The following is a 25,060-nucleotide window of genomic DNA, read 5'->3' on the forward strand; positions in this document are numbered from 1 at the left end:
ATAGGATGACAATACAGCTGTTTGTTTGGCTGTGATTTTGAAGGCTTCATAACATTTTCCCCTTGTTATACTTAGGGAAGGGGGGCGGGGGTGGGGCAGGGATGGGGGTGCTAAAAACCGGAGTATGGATAATTGGAGGTAAGTAAACAATTTTATTAATAAAATGAATTTTGTAGCGTGCACTGCCTCGCATTTTGAGATGTAGGGCGTGCCATGAAATTCGTTTTATTTATTAAATTGTTTACTTACCTTCAATTATCCATACTCCGGTTTTTAGCACCCCCCACTCTTCCCCTCCCCCGCCCCCCTTCCTGCCCCACCATAATTCCCTCCATGGGCCGCGGCTGAGTATGTATACAATAATCCTGCTCCAGAGGCCTGTCCATCATACCTATTTTACTTTTAGTCTATTCAGAGGAATTGCAGACTCCTCCTGTTCCCTTTGAAAATGATCACAATTTGTCCTGTTCCCTTTGAAAATGATCACAATTTGGGAATATTGTTCTATGTCAGATTAATATATGAAGACATAAAATAATGTGTCTTAAGTATTATTTACAAAGTATTGCCTCCTTAGGTATAGATTTTTTAATATTAACTACAATGAGACAATGAAAGACATTTGGGATGCTATATGTAAAGCGATATTCTGCCAATGATAATCTGGTATCGTACCTGGACTATTCTTTGATTGTGATCTATAATTTAGCACCCAAAGAAATGTTTGAAAGACTGCAGTCTATCATTTCCATTCGAATAGGTTCTGTCATTACTTCTTTGCAATAAGGAAATCTCTCTCATCCACATTGCGGCCATGCCCAGCATTGATTAGTGCACAGGTTATCTGAATGTATCCTTCCCACAGCATGGGTCATCAGTGCCTTGAAGCAATATGACACCATAACCCCTACAGGCTGCATCATCTACAAGGCTATCATAGCTGGAAACCTACCAATCTAGCTGACAAGTTCACCATTTGCAGTGGCTGAAAAGCTCAGCATAGCCTCGGCCAGGGCACCTTCAGTCTAAGAATAAAGAAGGGCCAATCTGACCACAGAGGCAGGTACTACAAAGCCATCATCCATACTGACTGCTTCGGACCTGCTATAATTTAGGAAAAAAATGAAAGAATGGTCCACGTCGCCAATTATCTACACCTCCAGTCGCAAACTGCACCTTTGTCTTTGACCCTGAGCAGCACATCACTGCCTTAATGCTAAGTTTGTACTGCACAAATAACACATACAAACATTCAAGGAAGAACTCAATCAATCATTCAATCAATCAAGAATTTAAAAAGCGCAACAACCACCCCTGAGGGTCTCAATGTTCTGAGCTGCTAACTGCTTTTTTTTAAACAAGAGAAAAACAAGGAGAAGGCACTCAAAATACAGGGGAAAAACAAGGAAAAAGTCATGAAAACGAAGGGAAAACAAGGAGAAGGCACTCAAAAAACAGGGGAAAAACAAGGAAAAAGTCATGAAAACGAAGGGAAAACAAGGAGAAGGCACTCAAAAAGCAGGGGAAGAAGTAAGGAGAAAGCAGTGAAATGAAGGAAAAGCAAGGAGAAGACGAAGAAAAAGCAGGGAGAAGGCACTAAAAGACGGGAGGAAAAAGCAAGAGAAAGGAGTGAAAATGTGTAAAAAGCAAGGAAAAGGCACTCAGAAAACATGGGAATAAGCAAGGAGAAAGCAGTGAAAATAAGTGAAGAGCAAGGAGAAGGCACTCAAAAAGCAGGGAAAAAGTAAGTAGAAGACAGGAGCAAGAACAAGTGCGATGCAGCAGCATGGGGAGAGCTGGGCCTGTGGCCTGCTCAATGGGGTTGTGTTGCTGCCTCTATTAAGTAGGTTCTGAGTGGGGGCCGCATTTGGACGTGGTGGACAGGCCTAGGTGGGAAAAAGGCAGCATGCAGGAACAGCAATGTGGGAAGCAACAAGGAGAAACCAATGAAAACAAGGGAAAGCAAGGAGAAGGTACTCAAAGATATAAACTCAAACAAGGGGATAGCAATGAAAACAAAGGGAAAGCTAGGAGAACACTCTCAAAAAAGGGGGAAAAAGCAAGGAGAAAGCAGTGAAAATGAGGGGAAAGAAAGCAGAAGGCACTCAAAACATGGGGAAAAAACAAAAAGAAAGTAATGAAAATGAAGGAAAGCGAGGAAAAGGCATTCAAAAAACAGGAAAAATCTAGGAGAAAACAATGAAAACAAGGAAAGAGCAAGGAGAAGGCCTTCAAAAAGTGAGAAAAAAGCAAGGAGAGGACAGGAGCAAGAGAGCTGCAGCAACCCATGGAGAGGTGGGCGTAAATGGTATAATTGCCTTGTATGGGGAGGCATGATGAAGCAGAGGCAGGGTCTTTGGCTTCCACTTTCTGGCTATGTTTGGTCACTCTATAACTGCATAATGTTTGAGTCTTAGGGTTTGACTCTTTGAGTTTGTTAAATGTTGGAGAATGCTGAAAGGAATGTATAAGACAGTGTAATAACCAATATGGCATGTTTAGGAGAGGAACACTGATCAATACAAACATACCTAAACAGAAGGCCTCTACTTACCACAGTCCACAGCTCCATTTGATCTTGAGCCTGTCAGTTCATTCCCATATCTGTCAACACACCAGCAGAGCCCCATACTTCCGTGACACTGCGTCGGTTTGTAGTATCCATCTTCGTCACACATTGGAACATAGATTCCTAAAAAGATATATATTTACTAAATGATGTATGATATTCTAATTTATAGGATGCTACTGTACACAATCAGCATGGACATAGGAAAACTCCACCACTGTGTCTTATGTTCTATTTTTGGCTTTGGTATCTATGTCACAAATAGCATCAGGCTTTTAGAGTGAGACACTTGTATCTGGGAATCCTCTTGGTATACTTCAAAACGTGGAAAAAGATAGGTTCAATATTGTGCTGTACCGTTATGCTGAAAATATGCCATTTTCTTTTTATTATCTTTAAAGTTGAAAAAGGTACACTTTAATGAGGCACAACTCTATAAATAACTTTTTGAGCTAACAACCCTATTGACCTATTCAAAATGATAGAGTGTAAATCTTACTACAATTGTAGGGGTGCATTATAATCCTTTGTTGCATTAACGTGAAGTGTTACAATTTTGAAAAGTATTAACATGGAAAAGTGACATTTTTAGGCCAATGACAAGTAGCATGGGGAAACAAAGTAGAAAATGAATGCAACTAGCAGAAACCATTAGTATGGAGAATTTGTGTTGCTCAACTGAAAAGATGCATGTAAATAAATGTGCATATTAATGACACCATTTCGTATGTAGGTAAATGTAGTACTTGAAAGTGCCTTAATGTTATGTGAATTTGTAAAGCTTATTTGATGCTTTCTTATGTTAGCTGAATTTCGTAGGCTTGAAATGCAGGTTCAGGAAAACTCTTTCTTTAGAATGAACAGTTTAAAATTCATGTGTACTGTGGAATCTGTTCTCTCACATTTTGTGTTGTAGGTGAAAGAAAAGCTCTTGATAGAATAATATCCTATTTTTTTTGCCAGGCTCAGAGAAAAGAAGTTACAATAGTGTGGCTTAAATCGATAAAAGAAGGTCAAGGTCGCTGTGCTTCACACAGGAGAAGGCTTGGGGCCCGATGTAGGTAAATCTATATTTACCACTTCATAAATACCGAATCATACCGATTCGGTATTTATGAAGTGGTAAATTAGAGGGGGGGGGGGAGATGTAGGTATTTCAGATTCGGTAAATACCGAATCTGTAAGATTCGGTATTTACCGATTCTGTAAATACCGAATCGGTATCCCCCATTGATTCCTATGGGCCTTGAAGCCCATAGGAATCAATGGGCATTACCGATTCGGTATTTACCGAATCGGTAAATACCGATTCCAGCAAGGGTGCAGGGGGTGTCACTTTGACACCCTCTAGCACCCCCAATACTGGCTTGTGTGCCATGTGGCACACAGACATGCCCTAAGGGCATGTCTGTCTGTCACATGGCATAGGTGTGCATGCACACATGTGCATGCACACCTGGATTCGGTATTTTAACACCCAATTAGATTGGGTCTTAAAATACCGAATCTGAAAGGCCTGTGGGAGTCAGAAGAGTCCCACCTACATCTGGAAGATACCGAATCGGTAAAAATACCGATTCGGTATTTTACAGATTCTGTAAATTTACCGATTCGGTAAATATACCGAATAGGTAAATACTGGCCCCCTACATCTCAAAGTGCCAAATACTGGTCGGAAACGGCCGATTTCGGCCTTTTCCGACCGGAATTTGCCACCTACATCGGGCCCTTGGTAACCAAGGTCATATTGTAACAAGGAAATACTCAGTCGACATCGTGAAAAAATACCTCAGGACTATAGCCAGGGCAGATGGCATGATGCACATTGCAGAATGGGAGTGCCTCCTGTGAATAGGGATAGCGCACCAATTCTTTCGTGCGTTGAGAGAGTGTTTCTTGGAATGAGCTCTGTCTTTGGTAGTTTTATGCTACATGACCACTGATCATGAAGAGACTTCTTCGGAAAACTCCACTTGCTGACACCTTTTATCCTTCCTTCTGAAAATGTATATTTAGGGATATCAACTTAGTGTTAGAGTAGGGATAGATTAAATGCTTTTCACTCACCGACCCTCAATGCAGGGAAACTTGGACTCATGCTTCTTGATTTTTTGTATTCTTCTTCTTGAACTAATTGTATTTTTATGCTCCACCATCTGAACTGTGTGCGCAAATTTGGCTTGATGCTAATTCCTTTGTATTTCTACACACTCGTATTTAGGTGTCTTTATGCCCAGTTATTTTTGGCTTTGCAATAAATCTAACTAACCCTTAAGTAGTTGCCCAGGAGTTCATATGTATCCAAGGGTGTTATTGGCTAATTGATTGTTTCCCTAACGACTTTTCTCCCCTTTACACTTTCATGCTGCGAAAAAGAACCATCAGATTGTGACTCTTGAACAGGTCTAGGACTTATGAGCTTGGCCCTTTCTAAAGCATTAAATGGAGTACACACATTCAATGTTGGAACATTTAAACACATTTACAAAACTAAAATGTCATGCTATGTTGCTCCTTACATTGAAAAATAACAATGAAATTGGGTGAGACATGGTTGCGAAGGATCGTGAGAGTCAAACTGTTCAGCAAGAAATGTGCACTTTTAAGTCTGTAAATAACAGAGCAGAGTGAGTGAGATTTAAGACTACCTATTTATTAATCTGTTTAAAGTCCTTCTTTTCAAACTAAAATGATAACCAGCAACACACATTCAGTTTCCTACCCAATAATCGGCAGGCACATTTGGTGAAAGCTGATGTACAACATAGATTTCTTTCTAACTATTTCTGTCCACAAAACATTTTCAGTCGAATACATATTGTACTTACCGTTATTCTTTCCTTTTTATTACTGAATCACAAACTCTTCTGAATTGATTTACTGGACGAGGGTTAATTGGATTTCTTTAATTTCTGATAGAAGTAATATTTTTAATATTTTCAAGAAAAGTGTCGGAGAAAAACAATTTTTTCTTCTGTAACTTTTGAATTTTAAGTTACTGGTGGCCCTTAGATTTTAAAAACACTTGGCTGCTGAGTTAGAGGTGGGTGGTAAAGGAAAATTCTTCCTATTTCTGTAGGAAGTGTGACAATCAACAGTGGAATTTACTCCAGAATTACCAACAACTAAGGAGATTCTGCTGGTGGTCTCAACTCCAGATCTAGTACTTCCCCAAGAATTCTGAAATCTGAGGATTGACAGCCAAGTCACAACCAAAACATAGGTTATTCATATGTTGCCATACTAATGAAAGTCACAATATAGAGGGTTACAATGGTATCAATCTTAAGGCCCCTTCTATCACTCCCAATATTGTTGTCGCTGTAGTTGTACACTGTACATGGTTCAAGGAACTTTCAACCCATAACAATGGTTACGAGCAAAGGCCTCTCAGTGATTAGTGTTATTTTCAATCTTCAAGTTTGCAGCGCATTATTCTACTGGCTCCTACCACTGCTAGGTAAATACTGTTTAAAGATAAGGAATCCTTTCTGAATTTCAGAAATGTTGCCTATGGTCTTCTTTGCTAGGCAGACACATCAAGGTGAAAGCCTCCTCAATACTTGTAAACTTAATAACATGTTGTTATGTTGTTCATACTTATACATTTTATTTTATACTATTATTATTATATGAATTTGTAATGCGCACAGCTTCCCCAAACGTTTGAACTTTCGCTGAAAACATTCATGTATATGGTGAGAGAATTTTATATCATTTTGGATCAATCAAGCTCATCCAATATGTTGAATTCTTGTCAGCGTAAAATGAGATTGATTCTTGCATGGACCACAGTTCTTAGATCCCAACCAGCACTTGAGAAAGATGCGTAATAGCATTATCTAGTACTATTTGCCCACATTTGATACACCTATATGACCCAAAAATGGCTTACGTGAACCCTTATCACAGACTCTGAAAATGTTTAGAATTTTTGGTCACAAGTAACACTTATGACTGCAGAAAATACAAAATGAATCTCTGTACTCTGCAGTCGCAAGTAAATGGGAAATGGGAGTGTGTTGGGTGTGCAAATGTGGCCCACATATACGCAAAATGAGCAGTGCCTTTTTCAACAATCTATGATTCTTTTTTTTTTTACAAACCTGGGGGCATATTATCTAGGGGGTTTATCTCCGCTTTTTTGGCTTTAAGAGCCAAGAAAGCGGAGATAAAATTATCTCCCTATTACCTAGCTGTCGCTAACACCAGTTAGCGACAGCTAGTAGGAGATAGCGACCATCTTGGGCCCCACTTTGCTTGTCAGTGATATTTATCACTAATGACATGCAAAGTGGGCGTGCCAAGATGTTAACGACTGAAAACAGTCTCTAACATCGCTATCTCCTGTTACCAACTTTTGGAGATATTCGCGCTAAGCGCGAATATCTCCAAAACCTAACACCTGCCCTGAGCAGTTCTTAGCCATGTTATCCAATGGAAGGTGGATAACATGGCTAAGAGCATTAGCTCGGTAATGCATGAATATCGCGGAGTTTTCAGCGATATTCATGCATTGCGGCGATTTTTATTGCATTTGCGATAAACCTTGGTAATACCAAGGTTTATTTGCGGTAAAAATCGCCGCAGCTCAGCGGTAGATTTTTGTCTCTAACCAAGCAATAGCGATAATTATCGCTATTGCTTGGTAATATGCCCCAGGTTTATTTACATTTTTAAAGAGAACAAAAGAAAACAATCACAATCATATGTTGTATCAGTCGCTGACAAGGTAGTGCAAGCTTACATGTCTTCCAGCGGTAAATGCAGGAAGGACAACATATAATCAATAGGCAAATCTAGGGGCATATTACCAAGCAATAGCGATAATTATCGCTATTGCTTGGTTAGAGACAAACATTTACCGCTGAGCTGCGGCGATTTTTACCGCAAATAAACCTTGGTATTACCAAGGTTTATCGCAAATGCGATAAAAATCGCCGCAATGCATGAATATCGCTGAAAAGTCAGCGATATTCATGTATTACCGAGCTAATGCTCTTAGCCATGTTATCCACCTCCCTTTGGATAACATGGCTAAGAACTGCTCAGGGCAGGTGCTAGCTTTTGGCGATATTCGCGCTTAGCGCGAATATCTCCAAAAGTTGGTAATAGGAGATAGCGATGTTAGCGACTGTTTTCAGTCTCTAACATCTTGGCACGCCCACTTTGCATGTCATTAGTGATAAATATCACTGACATGCAAAGCGGGGCCCAAGATGGTCGCTATCTCCTACTAGCTGTCACTAACTGGTGTTAGCGACAGCTAGGTAATAGGGAGATAATTTTATCTCTGCTTTCTTGGCTTTTAAAGCCAAAAAAGCGGAGATAAACCCCCTTGATAATATGCCCCCTACTCTTTAAAAATGAGTGAGTGGTGTAATGAATGTGGGAGAGAGCATTTAACACCCCCATCTTTCTAGAGGTGTAAGGAAAGCGACTTCCCGATTTACAAATTAGCTGTGTTTTAGGGAGAATAAGAGTGAAAGAGTAAACATGCAATTACACTATCCTATGAAAGTCAGGTTTGGAGATAGCAATGACAGCGATTCTTTCACCGTAATGCGCCAAGAGGTTCTCAGCATCCCCAAAAGTATATTTTCCGATTTTTTTGTACCTATTGGTCGCTTAGTGGCAGATTATATTCATCTAATACAACACAAGAAAAATGCAACAAAGTGCTCACGTTGACGTGTCAGCTGGTCCTGTAACTAAACATTGCTTGGGTCCTTCTTTTTTCTACAATACCCATAAAAGCACGCATTCAATTACAGCGATAAAACAGATGTAATATCTTTCACTCGGTAAGGTAATAAAGGTAAGTTTAATAGCTTTAAAAAAAAGCGTCATAAATTGTTCTGGTTGAATTTAGTGTGGTATATCTTCGCTGGATTAATATTGATTTTCTGTTTCGGTTCCACTAGCGTTATTTATGTAAGCAGTAAAGCCTTCAAAAGAATGATGTACAACTCACCTAGGAGTTTCTTTCCCGCTTGCTGCTTCGGTATGTTGCCGAGTTCCGTCTGGCAGGGTGGGTCTGAAACGGCATTAAAATGTTATTGAAGAAGATTACAGCTGATCATAAGCGGAAAGCTGAATAACAGTTTTTCTACATGCCTGTCAAACCATGCACTTGCCTTTCAGCCTCAAAGAGAAATATAGCCCATCTTCCAGCTGACTGTGGCTATTGCCTCCTGCCCGCTGCATTTTACTGCATGCATTTTCCATTGTGTATTGTGAAAAGAAGATACTTTCTGTCAATCGAGTTACTGAATGCCCAACAAAATCCCCATCCATTTCAGGACTAGAGTCAATTCAGCTCTAAATGAGAGTGTTCGAATCAAAAGATAGCATAGAGGAGAGGAACTTGGTACGCAACGTATAGTGACATGGGAAAACATGCTATTTCATGCCCCACAACAAGTAGAAGACGTAATGGGCCGGATTCACACAGCCATTTACTCAAACAAGTGTGATTTGTGTGCAAAGAATACCCACAAGGTAGCCTTACACTCCTAAATCCTTTCCTCCTTTGGAATATTGCTACACAGTGGTGTAGTATTTTGCATGAGTAAGTCCTGCTAAAAAAGTGGGTATTGAGGGTTTTAGGTGGGGCATTCCAGGATAGTTTGGGAATACTCCCAACCAACCCAGTAGCAGCTCCTGGAGAGAGTGCTGCGGGCGGTGGGGCAGGATGGGGGAGGGGCAGGGTGGGGTTAGTAAACTCCAGCATACAGCCGATCGGCGTTAGGTAAAGAAATAAATTAATTAAATTGATCGCGCTGCAATGCATTTGGCAAAATGTTACTCCTTCTTGCAGCCCAGCTGGCTACAGGTCAGTACAATAAGCAAGCCAAACCAATGGCAGTTCTTCATGGCAGCATAACAGATCCTTCTGGGACGGTGCAGTCTGTAGAGCCAGCAGCATCTGGTTACAAGTCCACGCAGGGTCTAAAAACATGGGGTCAGAGCCTCTGTACTTATAGTGAAAATGCCTTTGATGTGGAGGTAACTTCAAAAGAAATCTTAGAAGTGAATAACTCCCCCTTTCAACCCTAGCCCTGGCTCCAGACATCAGTGAATGGTAAACAAGCCTTTTTGTGATTTCCGGACACAGCCTATACCAATGTAAGCGCGCTATGCCTTACTCACTCCCAGTCCAGGAATTCCCTGTTACACCCCAAATTCCGTGTGTGATGGCTGACTGGAAAGTATGGACAACGCCTAGCTGTCACTGTGCCCCAGATGTGGATTGGAATCAGGGTGCAAGGCACAAAGAGCCATAAGGACATAGAAATTCCCATTGACTAAAAGTGGCATTTCTACAATACTAATGACAAATCTACCTACACCAATAAGCAGGATTTATCACCACTATTCCAAATATACCAAACATGCCAACGCTTCTTCTTTCAGATTGGAAATTACCACTTGCATACATGTAAGGGAATTTCCAAAGCGAACCTGTGAAAGGAGCAGCACGTACTGTAGTATAAACGAAATAGGGTGTTTTGTAACTACTAGGACATGCCACACAATAAAAGCAGATGTCCTACCTTTTACACAACACCCTGCCCACAGGGCTACCCAAGACCTACCTTAGGGGATACCTATATGTAGTAAATTGGGAGTTTCTGGCTTGACAAGCACCTTTAAATGGCATCTCACTGTGGCAGTAAATAGGAATGCAGCCCTTGTTGTGGCAAGCCCCTAAGATAGATTTGAAACACTACTTCTGTGGGTGGCGCAAGCAGCGCTGCATGCCCACTAGTAGCGTTTAATGTACAGGACCTGAGCATATGGGATATCACTGTACAAGGGATTTGTAGGTAAATTAAATATGCCAAACAGGTGTAAGTCAATCATTCGAAGTTTTGAAGGAGAGAGTACATGCACTTTAGCATTGATTAGCAGATGTAAAGTGCCCAGAGTTGTAAAGCCAATAAAAACATGGGTCAAAAAAGTATTCAGGGGGAAGGCAAAAGGTTTGGGGATAGCCCTGCAAAACAGGCCAGGCCCAACATACATACTCTTTGTAGCTCTCATTTTTATGGATTATCATCAACCTACTACATAGAAACATGTGATACACCCTACTGTCTAATTTGCAAAGTACTTTAAAAGCCTTTTAAGTACAGCTGCTCTGCACCTATTACCACCTTCATAGTAGGGCATTACCTTGCTGTCTCTGGAAGCAATAGCACCATTCATTGTTGGATATCAAGGTGTCCCTGTAAGTGTCGCAAGAATTGAAGAAAGCCTTTGTGCACAATTCATTCTTGTCCAAGTAGATGCTTCCAAGCTCTGACTGGTCCAGCAGCAAGTCATAGTTTGTATCAAGTCTGTTAAACATCCAGCCTAGAGACTCCTTGCAGATTGGCAAAATGCTGGTGTCAAACCCTGTAAAGTAATAAACCAAAATAAGCTACTATTAGTAAATGTTATAGATTACAGAGTTCAATGTTCAACCAAGCACTACTGGGTGTCTTTGTAGGCCTAACCTATTTCTGGGCTCAACATCATGCCTAGTTTTGTCTGCCAAAAGGCAGGATTTTAGTTCTCTTCATGGCTGAACCAGAGGAGGACATGTAAACATGTACCAGACTCTAGATCCTGCGGGCCTTGACAATTTGTGCAGGCAACCCATAACCTGACACTAGCTGCCTCATACCCCTCCTGGTTTTACTCATGACAGCTTGCTCTTTCTGTCTTCATCTGATATTGCTGCTTCTATTCAACACAGTCTATATGTGACATCATCTTTAAAGACTCCTAACAGTATGCATTATGGTGGCCTGTAACCCCATATTATTACAAAATAATGCTTTGAGTCCTGGGCTCTTCACTTACAAATCATTGCATTCAGCAAATTAATTTAATATATGTAAAGCAAGAACACAAAACTCATAATGCATAAAGATGCCATACTGAGGAAACATTTGTCTGTCTTTGATAAGACGAAGAGAGGTGGCATCACAGGTATGTATAATTCAAACAACATAGGCACATGTAATGATGCCCTCAGCCTTGTAAGTAGTTTCCAGCTTTATTGTAGTAATATAAATTCAATACAGGTGAGCGCCAGGGAGCAGCCGCTATCCAACACCACTGCTCTGCCACTGCCCCTTAATTCTAAAGATGCAACTCTAACATTCTACATAGAATCATGGCATTCTCACCACAAGACACGAGCCTTAAAGGTAAAGGCAGAATAAGGCAACATAACACATCCCCCTCTCTTCAAAAAAAGAAAGGAAGAAACCACACCTAATAATTAACCAAAAAAAAACAAAATAAATAAAATGATAAAATGAATAACAATAAAGAAAAGATAAATATATATATGTGCATAATCAATTCTAAACATAGTCCTTGAGCCAAGAGGGTAATGTACTTGTTCTTTTACCAAAACCTCTCTCAACTAAATTGTATTCACCAGATTCACCGCTGACATTGTTAGAATCACCATTGATGCCATTGTTGCATAACCAGCAACTCTTCCCCCCTCTTCACAAACAGGTTGACCCACTGTAAGTGAGTCACTCAAAACTCCATTCGTGTTCCCCTCTGTACCAGCAAATTGTGCTTGTAAACAACTGTTTTCATCCAATCATACATGTTTTGATTATTTGGGACATCTAGTGGTGTTGAGGCATTGAGAATCATCTGTACCTCCACTGACGAGCCTATTGTTTTGGGCATAGCTAAGTATCTGGGGTGGGCCTGGTCCATTAGGGGGAGGGCTCTTTCTACAAATGTGATTTGATTACTGTTTTAAATGTGTGTTAATTTTTATACTGATTAAGCTTGCACAACTGTTTTATAAATATGTATTTGTATAAAAGTGATTTAAATATTTAATTGTGATGTATTTAAATGTATGTTGTGCTTTTATGAGTATATAACTCGAATAAAGCTTTTCAAACGAAATGAAATGGTCTTCCATCCAATCATACATGTTTTGATTATTTGTCATTTCTCACTCCACCTCATCAGACTGATTGCGACTAATAGCAATACTCTTCATATTCCATACTTTTCCATCACTTAATCTAACAGCATTTCTCAAAACCTCAATAACCTGTTTCTGCGGTTCAAAACGACTTTCACCTTTTGGTACTTTATAAGGTTTCTTCACTCATACCCATTCACCTAGTTTATTTTCCACACTTTTCGTACCATAGTGTTTATCATAAAACTCTTTACTTTTAGAATGGAGTAACTCCAAATCATTCTTCACCTCAGTTGGAGACCACTGTGTAATTTTACCTTCCATTAACCAACCAGGATTGATTTTGCTCCTTGGTAACCTCCCCCTCATCATAACAAATGGAGATAACCCTGTGCCTGTTTGTGATGTAATCCTGTAAAACCAGACTGCCTTTTGTACTTGAACTTTCCAATCCAATTTTTTATTAACCGCTGCCTGAATAACACCTTTGATCACCCTATTGAATCTCTCAACAGTGCAGTTCCCACTAGGATTGTATAACGCGGTTGTCTTATGTTTAACACCACACTTCTGAAAATAATTACCAGCCATGTGTGACAAAAACTGCACTCCATTGTCCGTAAGATCACAAACAGGTAAACCCTCCATAATAAAAATCTTGTCCAAATATTTTAACACACTACATGTGTCCGCTTTGTCCACAAATCTTACAATAGGACATTTTGTAAATAAATCAATAGCCACTAACCCAAACTCTTTCATTTCACCAATAGGCCCAATGATATCCACTGCAATTGTTTCCCATGGAAGCTCTGGAATCAATCCATCACTCATGCAAGATTTCAAGGTCTTAAGTTCCTAACAAATATTTCCTTGTCCTTATCCACACCTGGCCACCAGAACATATTTTTCACAACAATTTTGCTCCTCCCAATACCAAAATGTCCCTTGTGACACAGTTCTAAAACCTTCTTCCTTAAAGAAGCCGGAGGAACAACTCTGTCGCCTCTGAAGAGTATATCTTTTTCTAACGACAATTCCTTCCTAACCTCCCAATATGCTCTAAAATTTCCCTCCATAAAACATTATCTTGGCCAAACAGTACAAATATACTCCTTAACCTTTTTGAGTTCAACATCTTTGTCCTGTTCTTCCAACCACTCTTTATTGCTGATAGCAGGGGCTCCTGAATCATGAACTAAAGCAATACTAACAGTCACCAGCGGGTCATCTACAAATTCCTCTAGTGGGGATGGCAATATAGATAGGCAATCTGCGATTACATTGTCTCTTCCTGGCAAATAAACCATTTTATAAATAAATTCTTTCATGCTCATTGACAATCTTGCCATTCTAGCCGAAGCTCCAGAAATGCCATCTGATGACAAAATTTTCACTAATGGACAATGATCTGTCCTAATAGTTATCGGTTTCCCCCACACAAAGGCTCTAAAATGTTCCAGTGCCCATGCGCATGCCAACGCCTCCCTTTCAATAATGGGGTACCTGACTTCAGCCGGGGAAAGTGCTCTTGATGCAAAAAAAATAATTACCTCTTTTCCCTTCATATCTTTCTGGGATAACACTGCACCTATACCCTTATCGCTCGCATCCATTGTCAACAAACATTCAACATTAGGATCAAAACTTGCTAAAGCACTAACACTCTGTAAATCCACTTTATCCTATCAAATTCATCTTGGCACTCTTTCGTCCAAACAAACTTCGTATTCTTCTTAAGCAAACTCCGAATATTAAACACCTTTGATGCACAATTTTTCACAAACTTTGCGCAATATTCTGCCATACCAAGAAATGCTCTTACCTCCTCCTTAGTACTCGGTGCCCCTGAATTCACAATATTTTCAATCAATGCCGGTTTAGGTTTCACTCCTTCCTCACTTATGATGTGCCCTAAATAAGATACACTTCTTTTGCAGAACTTACACTTTGATAACTCCACTGTAAGTCCTACCTTTTCTAAAACATCCAGAACCTGTCTCAACTTAGAGTCATGTCGTACCTTGTCTTTTTCTGCCACCAAAATGTCATCTTGAAAGAATGCAATCATATCCATGTTGCCCAATAACCTATACATCGATCTCTGAAATACCGCTGCAGCCGACTCTAATCCAAATGGCATTCGTCTAAATTGATAACACCCGAAGGGTGTGATAAAGGCCGTTAAATACCTAGACTCGCTTTCTAACTCTACTTGATGGTAAGCAGCAGATAAGCCTATGGTTGAGAGCCATGTTGCGCCTTTAAATGAGGACACCATCTCGTTGATTTTAGGTAAAGGAAATTTTTCTATAACAATATTGGTATTAAGATGGCGTAAGTCTATGCATAAACAGATCTTGCCGTTAGATTTCCATGCAATGACAATAGGACTGATCCACTCAGAGGCTTCCACTTCCTCAATGATCCCTTTTGCTAATAGTCCTTGTAACTCTTCTTTCATCTCATCTCTAATTAACATTGGGATGGGTCTAACTTTGTGTACTTTTGGTTCTGCATTGGCCTTAAGTTGTATTTTGTGTTCAAAGTCCCCTAACTTTCCCAACACAGTACCAAACACTCCTGGAAATTCTTTGTCAAGACATCACTCAATCTGCTCTCTTCATCCATAACCAACACTTTTTCTTCACTATTGGGGTCCAAAATAATACTTACATTTTTCTGGTCCCACCACCCCAAAACTGATGGTCCCACCTTAGACACGTATAACTTTCCCCTTTCTTTAAATAAAAATGTAAGCCACCTGTAACCCAGCATCTCAATTCTCATCCCTGTATAGCCTACTGGACAAATATCTGTATTTCTTAATTGATCCCCAATTCTTCCTATGAAATATTTCTTCCAAACCTCCTCAATTACAATAGTGTAAGGAGATCCCGAATCTGCATACACTTCCACCACCACACCACCAAAAGATACCTTACATAAAGGTTTCCCTTCTAAAGCCTCATCAGATATGTTGATGACATAATTACCTCTCACATTCTTTACACATTCCAAATTTCCATCATCCTCCTCAACAACTACCTCTTCTTCATCCCAAACATATTTAACATTGCTACGCTTGCGGCACATTTTTGAAAAATGCCCAATCATCCCACAAATACCACATTTCTTATTAATAGCAGGGCAGGTCCTACTAAAAGCTAAGTGTTCTTTGCTATCACAACGATAACATCTTCTTTCTTCTCCTCTAGTATCTTTCTTCTGAAATCTTGCTGGTTGACCATTCCATCTTCCCTGTGAACTCTGTTGGTACCTTGTTTGAGTCCTGTTTTGTGGTAGAATTTTGCAAACTGCACCAGAGGTTTTATCATGTTCAGTTTCTTTTACCACAGTAGAACATCTCCCCGACATTTCCGCCTTCCTCATAATGGCTAACACATCCTCTTATGGCGCATCGCCATTCACCCATAGTCTATCCTGTAACATTGTATTATTATTATGCATAACTAGTTGGTCCCGTATCAATTCATCATTAAGAGTTCCAAATTTACAATCAATCGCTAATTTTTACAAGTCATCAATCCCCTCATCAACCGTCTCTGTTTTGCTTTGCTTCCTCTGAAAGAATTTGTGCCTAGTCACTCCCATGCACACCTTAGGTGCAAAATATTTATCCATGTTTTTTATGCAGTTTTCAAAAACGTTCAAATTCACATCTTCCACTTTGCTCATGCGAGAATGAGTTTTTAGACCAATTGCTCCTAAAGAATGCAATAAAATTATTTTCTTTTGCTCCGGTTTCATTTTCTTTTCCTCATCAATTGCCTCTATGTAATTTATAAAATATTCTTTCCACTCGATCCACTTTATCTCCGGTTGAGTACCAGTAGCCCAAAACGGTTGAGGAGCACTTATAGTAAAATTCTGCTGTGCCATTCTCCCCTCTGTATTCTCTCTATAGTTGTCTACTACAATATTCTCACTCGAGTCTCCTCTCTCCATAAATCTCTCCTCTTACTTTTTTTTAAAACAGTCACCTTCCCTGTATTAAAGTTACTACTCCCTGACAACCTCACCTGTATTTCTTCTTTTTCACTTTGTTTTATCAATCACAAAACATATTCCTTCACTGCGCGTACACCCTCACTTCTCTGCTTCGATTTAGCTGGATCCGCTTTACTAAAATGGCCGCCGCGCAAGGTTACGTTACGTGACCTTGCGCTATTGCATCATTTCCTCCACGATCCAGAAGAGCTTCTAGCAGTCGGTTTGCTGCCTTGCGCACTTCCCGTATGGAATCTCACCAGCTGTTCATAAAATGCAGCAACCAGAGATTCAACAGGCACCATGCAGAATCCTAATAAAACACTCTTAACTATAGATATGTTGCTCTTTATATTTCCTCTTACCGCCAATCCACCATTGTAATCTCGTTCTCCAATTCCACCGTAATTACTGTGAAAACGATCCTCCACCACAGTAATTCTCCCATAGATTTGCTCAAATAAATCATTTAAAAGTTTTTGGGTCCTTCTCCATTTTCCATCGTCGCCAATTGTAATGATGCTCCCAGCCTTGTAAGTAGTTTCCAGCTTTATTGTAGTAATATAAATTCAATACAGGTGAGCGCCAGGGAGCCGCCGCTATCCAACACCACTGCTCTGCAACTGCCCCTTGATTCTAAAGATGCAACTCTAACATTCTACATAGCTTCATGGCATTCTCACCACAAGACACAAGCCTTAAAGGTAAAGGCAGAATAAGGCAACATGACAGCACAGTATGCACATGTGTCACAAAATATTGAGATAGCATCAATGTACAAATAATTGGGAAGACCATAAAACTCTAGAGATGTGGGGCCTAATTATGAACCTGGAGGACCACGGACCACTAGACTCGTTGGGCACGGAGATGGCGCTCTTCCAACCGATCCTATTACAATTAAGGTGGCCGTATCACCATTGCCCCACCGCAGCTGCCAGGGAACCGCTGTTCCCTGGAATGGTTGTGGTGGTCAGGAGGCCGTAATATGCTTGGTGGACTGCCGTTGTCCCACTAAGCATATTACAAGTTTCCACCCCACCATGGTTTTCATGGTAGTTCCTCTTCCTTGAAAACTGTGATGGAGAAGAAACAAAGAAGGCCCTACAGGGCCCACAGCATGGCATTTTCAGTCCATGCCATGCAGAAACTGTTTTGCAGTTCTCATTGTGGTACCCTTTTTCATGTCACTGCTGTGGGAACTTCAAAAACAGCCCTCCAGACACGAGCATCACTCTTAATCTGGTGGGTGGCCCAACCATGGAATTGGGGTTGTGGCAGCAGGAGAGACCTGGCACCGCATTGCTAGACTCGTAATTGCACCCTTTGTGTCAGATAATCATTTCAGACACCTAATAGTTTGCGTTATTGCAATTGAAATTGAGTTTATTTTGCACCTACGACCCTTGACGAGGAGATGAGTGCCTTTCAGAGAGTAGCTTGCTTCTCTGGTACCCACAGTGGATTAGTGGTGGATTGCTATAGGAAATATAAGTAGTAACTTAGAGTGGTGGACATGTGAGTCTGTTAATTGGAGTGAACAGGGTAAAGGAGGGATAGAGAAGGGTAGAGCCTAAAAAGGGATATTTGGGAGATCACAGTAGTAAAATGAGGTTTGGGATAAGTCAAAGGAAGGATAGGGGAAACAAAAGTTTAGAAAGGGATATTTGGGAGATCATTAGGTTTGAGATGAGTCAATGGAATGACATGAATATATTGATCTGTTAAAAGGATACACATTAACCTATAGGCAATTATGAAAATAAAAAATGGACTGTCACATCGCTTGTGGCAACTCTATCCATATGTCACGCTACTTCAGCTGTGACTCTACCCTGTTCTAATGGTGTCCCAGTCGCCAGGTGAGCTGCAGCTGCAGCTGCATAACTTCTAAGTGGTCCCGAACTATCTTTGGGGCATGAGGTGCGCGGTATAGTATTAGCATAAATTTCGCTATTTGTGCTACAAAATGTCAAACTGGTCAACCATTTTTGCACTGTAGGTACAGCCCTCCGGCCCCAATATTTGGCAATTTCCCTGTTTGCCAATAGCAGACTTATTGCAATAAACTTCGGGGTGGGGGTGGGGGTGAGATTAAGGTCTGCCATGTCGCCCAGTGTTTTGTACACCGATTCCCAGTATGCCCGTATTTTTATGCAGTTCCATGTGAGGTGAGCAAAGTCTGCCTGTGGTGCTCTGCATTTAGGACAGTGGTGTGGTCTGCTCGTGTCCATCCTATGGGACTTCACAGGGGTGAAGTATAATCTTCCTAAAAATTTGAAATGGATTAGTTTGTGATGGCTGTTCAGCGATATGTCTTTAGTCATTGCACAACATTTCTCCCATTGCTCATCCAGAATAGGATGCCCTAAATCTACCTCCAAGGACCTTTTCTGATTGAGTTTATAGTTTAGCTTCTAGGGAAACGAGCAAGACTAATCCTTACTACTCCACGACACAGACTACCATCCCACATAATTACTCTCCATAACACATAATCCCTCTCTATATAAATCCTATACACTACATACCACATACTCTCTATCTACATAATTTCACAGCACAACACACCAGATAATTCCACTACACACAACGTACATCCACTCCACTTCCAAAATCATTAGTAAAAAACTTTTACATTTACAATACCAAAAGCCCTAACTTTCACGAATGTGAGACCTATTAGATTGTAAATGCTTCTTTAACTAGTAGTCGCGTTTGGAGAGTGGTGGAGAAAGGGGGCTGGGCCTCTAACCAACGCTTAGGAACTCTGCTGCATTGGATTTACAGGAGGTACCAGGAGGGGTCTTTGGCCCCCAAAGTCCCTCTGGAGTAAAGTGGACTTCACCCCCCAACCAGTAGTGTGCCAGGAGGCGTATTTGCAGGGTGATGGAGAGAGGGGGCCGTGGCGTTTGAAGACCTCTTAGAAATCCCACTGTGTGGTACTTACTGGAGGTAACAGGAGGGGTAGTTGGCCCCCAAGGACATCCTTGGGGGCCAACTACCTTCACTGCTGGGGTCCTTACGGGCCAACTAGTCTACCTGTTACCTCCAGTAAGCCCCACACAGTGGGATTGCTGAAAGGTGGACATAAGCCATGTCTCCTTTGTCCACCACTCTGCAAAAGCACCTCCTGACATGCTCTTGGTATGAGGATGAAGTCCCCTTGCCTCCTCAGGGTCCCTGGGGGTCAACTTGCCCTCCTGTTACCTCTAGTAAGCCCCACAAAGCTGGATTGCTGACAGTGGTCACAGGCCATGCCCCCATTTTACACCTTTCTACAAGCACACCTCCTGGCACACTGCTGCATGGGGGATGAAGTCCACTTTAGTCCTGAGGTTCTCAGGACGCAAGAGGACCTCATCCCCCCACCAGCAAATATATGAATTTCTCAGGAACTACTGATTGAATTTACACAATTTAACAAAAGGTTACTTTCTGAACGAACAGCTACTTTTTTGCCAAATCTGGTGTAATTCCTTTCAGCAGTTCAGGCTGCAGCCTGGTAGAAACTAACATGGAGAAAACGTGTTTTGGGATCCCCCTTTTTTTCTCTGCCCCTACTTAACGAATCACCCCAAAACTTTCAAGACAGGAGCTGACTGGAGCGACCCATAAGTTTTGAAAATTTCACAAAGATTTGTCAAACTGCACCAAAGATTTTGGCCAAATAAAAAAATGCTTTTTGAATAGAAACAAGGTCCTAACTATAACTAGTAGGTAATATATATAGGAAGGGATTTTGGGTGATAATTGCGTACGGCCACTAGCATTCTGGGGATCCTGTCCCTCAGTGTCCAGAATAAATAGTGGCACTTGGTGTTGGCTGATTTAGAGATATCAAAAGATTGTGGCAGCTACAAACTTGAGAGGGCTGGTAAATCTGCCCCAAACCATGCCATTATTACGTGGAGAGACGCCATGTACTTGCACTGCACCTCCGGATATGCTGAGCATCGGGAATTGCGGAGGACGCAGGATTTGCATAAGCAGTGAAGATATCTTTTCCAAGAAAAGACTCTGGCAGCTGGAAGTAATCAAATGCATCCACCGAAGGGGATGCTGGGACAAGCAGTTTTTAAGGACTACCAGGTTTCCTCCAATGGGAGTGATGTAACATGCATTCATACTGAACTGAGAATGAGAACCAGTGTGTTTGACATTATTGCATGGAGAGATGCTGTGTACTTACACCGTACCTCCGGATATGCTGAGCATCGGGAATTGCGGAGGACACAGGATCTGCATAGGCAGAGAAGATTTATTTTCCAAGAAAAGACTCTGGCAGCTCAAAGTAATCATAGGCATCCACTGAAGGGGATCCTGGGACATTCAGTTTTTAAGGACCACCAGGTTTCCTCCAATGGGAGTAATGCAACATGCATTCAAATTGAACTGAGAATGAGAACTAGAGTGTTTGGCATTAGAGGAAGGCATTAGCTGAAATGCGTTATGCCAAGGAAAAATAAACATACCTGTGCAAGATCGGCTGTTTTCCCAGTTGTTTTGTTGAGGATGCGAATATTGGTGATTTATATGTATATTACCTACTGGGGGTCGCCAGTTGGTAGTTATAGTTAGGATCTAGTTTCCATAGGAAAAGTGTTTTTTCTTTGGCGCTTGTTGATGAATCTTCACAAACATTTTTTTTTAAAGTGGCTAGCTCCGGTCCGCTTCTGTCTTTAACGTTTTGGGGTTATTCATCTTGAAGGGGCTGAGAAAAAAGGAGGGTCCCAAAATGCGTTTTTCCCATGTTAATTTCCATGGGAAACTTTAGACAAAGCTACAGCCCGAACTGCTGAACAGAATTACACAAATTTGGCATAAAGGTAGGTCTTGGTTCAGAAAGAGCTCCTCCTTTAAATGGTGTAAATCCATTAAGTAGTTCCTGAGAAATTAGAAAAATAATGGGTTCGATATCTGTCCTCTATAGGAAACTTTAGACAAAGCTACAGCCTGAACTGCAGAATGGAATTACACTAAATTTGGCAACAAGTTAGCCCTTGCTTCAGAAAGAGCCCTTTTTGTTAAATGGTGTAAATCCATTCATTCGTTGCTGAGAAATTAGAAAAAAAAAGTTTTGGCAGAACTGAGTCACAAGAAAACATTAAAACAAATATAAAAAAACAAGAAAAGGGGGCAGGGTATAAACACCCTGACCCCTTAGGGCTGCTCAGGGCCCAAAGAAAAGGATTTTGTTTTAAATTTTTGGCATTGTCCTGCTGGGTGCATGAAGCCCGGCAATTCATTTTTTAAAGCCCCCCGGTGGGCTAGGTCCTTGGGGCAATCCTCATTATTGTAGCTGGGCCCGTGGTGGCCCCTACAGCCATGGGGACCACCGCCTCCCTGGGGCTATGTTATTATGTGCGGGGGTGTGCGGCCCCCGCAGCCCCGGGGAATGCCACCTTCATGGGGCTTTAAATAAAAAATGTGTGGGGGTCCTACCTCCCACTCTGCCTTGGGGACTGCCACCTCACTGGGGCTTCATTAAACAAGGGTTGGGGGCCTCATAGATCCCCCCAAGCCCGGGGGGCAGCCATCTCCCTGGGGCTTTAAACGTTGGGAGGGCCCTGCATATATATATATATATTGATGAATGTAATTTATATATATATATAGCCGTGCCCCGGGGCTGGGGTATTGGCCCCTTCCCGTTTTTTTTTCAAAGAAAAAAAAAAAAGGGATGGGGTCTCCAGGACCCCAAATATTGTAAAAGAAGGGTGGGCACACAGCCCACTTCTAAAAACAAAAAATAATAAACACATTCCAGGTTCTATCTGGAAGCCATTAACATAATACAGGTAACTTCAAGGACAAGACAATAATAATAAAATGTCTACACTAATGAAATTTTTCCCGATAACTATAAACTGGAACTCACGAAAGGGTACTACTAATAATATGTTATGTGTTTTAGCAATACCAATAGTGTCAACCACCACCTATTTTTGATTAGCGCCAACCACCAAATAATGTAGCCAATCAATTAGTGTTGTTTTGGAAAAATGCTTTGTTTGAAAAATTGGAAATGCAAAAAAGTAATTTTCTGTTTCCTTTTAGAACTTGGTCCTGAAGAAGGTTGTCTATTGTTAGCCCGTAACCGAAACGCCGCGTCGACCCATGTTCTTTTGAACTTTTAACCAATGTTTATTTCATGTGATTTTTAATGTTTTTAATGAAATGTTTAATGTACTATATGTATATTTTTTAATGATTTGTTATCACTGTGATAACATGTTTACATCTGAATAAATACACAAAGTATATATATATTTTTCCAAAAAACTACTTTCCGGTTTTCCATTTATTATCTTGTTTTGATATTATGCAATGTGTACCATAGTGGTTTAAGCTTGCAACTCTTGGTGGTTTAATGACTATATTAGTTGGCCTATGTTCTGTAATTCAGCCTTCTGCATCTTATACAATTGTGTGATTGGTATTGCTAAACATCAAAAACTAACTTGGTACCATTATTCCACTCCTCACCAACTTAGTGGTAAATTTGTGGGACAATTTTGGTTTACAATATATCTCCCCTGTCCCAAAGTTGACAGATAAGGGGGCCTCCTTTTTACTTTCTTTGATTTATACCCAGCTTGTTAGCTGAGGAGGTACATTCCATGACATTTACACCGACACACACACATCCTTCTAGTTGTATTTTCACTCTCACCACACTATTAGTCCACCAATCACTCACCATATACATCTCCATATAGGTGCCCATGGAAGGTATAAAAGTACTTAGCTACACGGAGGATCACTTCAACAAAATTCTCAATGGTCCCTCGGTTAAAAATGTCTCCACAGTCCGTTTGGACAAATCAGACGAAGAGCAGTGGCGTGCTCTTTGGAATTTAAAGAAGAAGGTAGTTAGGGCCGAACTACACGCAGAATTTCTGGTAGAGTATTGTAAGAAAGGAGTGATTCCCAAGGGTCTGCAGGTAGTTAATGAACCTGGTATTTTCATCAACAACAGAAAATTCATAGAGAACTGGACATTGGTAGCAAATCGCTGCAGTCGCGATTGGATCATCCTTATTATAGAGACTGCTCAGGAGGTACTAGTAGTGGAGCGCAAAGAAATAGAAGAAATGGAAACTAAATTAAACACCACAGCACTCCAAGAAGCTAAACAGATACTAGACGAAATAGAGAAGGATGTCTCCAGCTATACTGACTACCTAGCCAATAAGAAAAGTAATAAATTACGTAAAGACATCTCTAACTACAATCCAGAGTATGTGTATCCGTACCTACAGAAAGATTTTTACGAGAGAAGTAGGGAGAACCATCCACAACGTAGACCATGGCAGAATCAACCTCGCAACTTCCAGAAAAAAGTAAGGTTCTTTGATACCTCGTACACGAGCTCAGACTCGGAGGGCGAACAACAAAATGATAATGGTAATACAAAAGAAAGAGAAGCACCTAACACAGCTAGCTCCAGCAGCCTTCCTTTTTTGGAACAGCGCCAACAAAATTTCGGTCCCCCGAAAGGAAGGGGCCGGGGGCGAGGGAACTACAATGTGACACCCCAGTTCCAACGACGTCCCAATACGCGGAGTCAGAAACACTGGGACTAATTAGCCAGAATTAAGCACCAATAATCAATCTCTCTAAACACACACTCACCGACCAACAAATCACCCTATTAGAAAAGGGATTAGGATATGCAGTTGCATCTAATATAGACAGGTATTCACTAGAGAGAGACCTCCAAAGTTTCTTCAGAAAAAATTAGGTTAGCTATGCACTTTGAAGGAAAAGTGAAACACCCCAGTAACAACAAATCAGGCCTTAAAAATACATCTGTATGGACCCCTAGCATTAACATGATCCCCAAAGATATTGAAGCCTTCGAACGTAGCATTGATAAGAGTGTGGATGACTTACTGAAACAGAAACACTGGATCCGCCACAATCTCAGTAAAGATGAGACTTTGGCATTACATGCATTACAAAACAACATTGATCAGACCATCAAACTGGCAGACAAGGGGGGTGGCATCGTTGTGATGGACACCCCTGACTATAACACCAGAATGTTGAATTTATTGGCCAACAAAGAGCATTACAAGCTAGCACACATGGACGAATGGACGTCTTTAAAGTTATCCATTTCCAATCTACTGAAGCATGCCAGAGATGACGATGTTATCTGTGAGGAAGAATTCTCTTTCCTCCTTAATCAGGATCCAATTATCCCAGCCCTCTATGGACTCCCGAAAGTCCATAAGGACATTCAGAACCCCCCAATGAGGCCTATTGTCTCCAGTATCGGGTCCCTCACGGAACCACTTAGTAAGTACGCAGACGTTTTTTTACAACCTTTAGTCACCACACAAAAAGCGTACACTAAGGATACAACAGACATTATCCAAAAAATAGAAGGCCTTGCCTTTGACCCCCATTCTCAATTTCTAGTTACACTAGACATTGAATCATTATATACAAACATTCCTCAAAACGCTACAATAGAAGTTGTCACCTCCATGCTCAATCAAGAAGATAGGGACCTTACA

The 25,060-nt window shown here is 41.0% G+C and overlaps 1 protein-coding gene across 1 annotated transcript in view; it reads right to left on the minus strand.

Annotated features, from left to right (window-relative positions):
* SPOCK3 (SPARC (osteonectin), cwcv and kazal like domains proteoglycan 3) overlaps positions 1 to 25,060 on the minus strand; it is a 1,207,618-nt gene that overhangs the window by 9,876 nt on the left and 1,172,682 nt on the right. The window contains exons 7-9 of the mRNA XM_086962399.1: positions 10,748 to 10,969; positions 8,544 to 8,606; positions 2,555 to 2,692 (exon numbers count right to left, since the gene is read on the minus strand). Coding sequence (XP_086818525.1) covers positions 2,555 to 2,692; positions 8,544 to 8,606; positions 10,748 to 10,969 — 423 coding nt within the window. The remainder of the gene's footprint in view (positions 1 to 2,554; positions 2,693 to 8,543; positions 8,607 to 10,747; positions 10,970 to 25,060) is intronic.

This window comes from Lissotriton vulgaris, chromosome 3_1, assembly GCF_964263255.1.
Source record: "Lissotriton vulgaris chromosome 3_1, aLisVul1.2, whole genome shotgun sequence".
NCBI classification, from domain to species: domain Eukaryota; kingdom Metazoa; phylum Chordata; class Amphibia; order Caudata; family Salamandridae; genus Lissotriton; species Lissotriton vulgaris.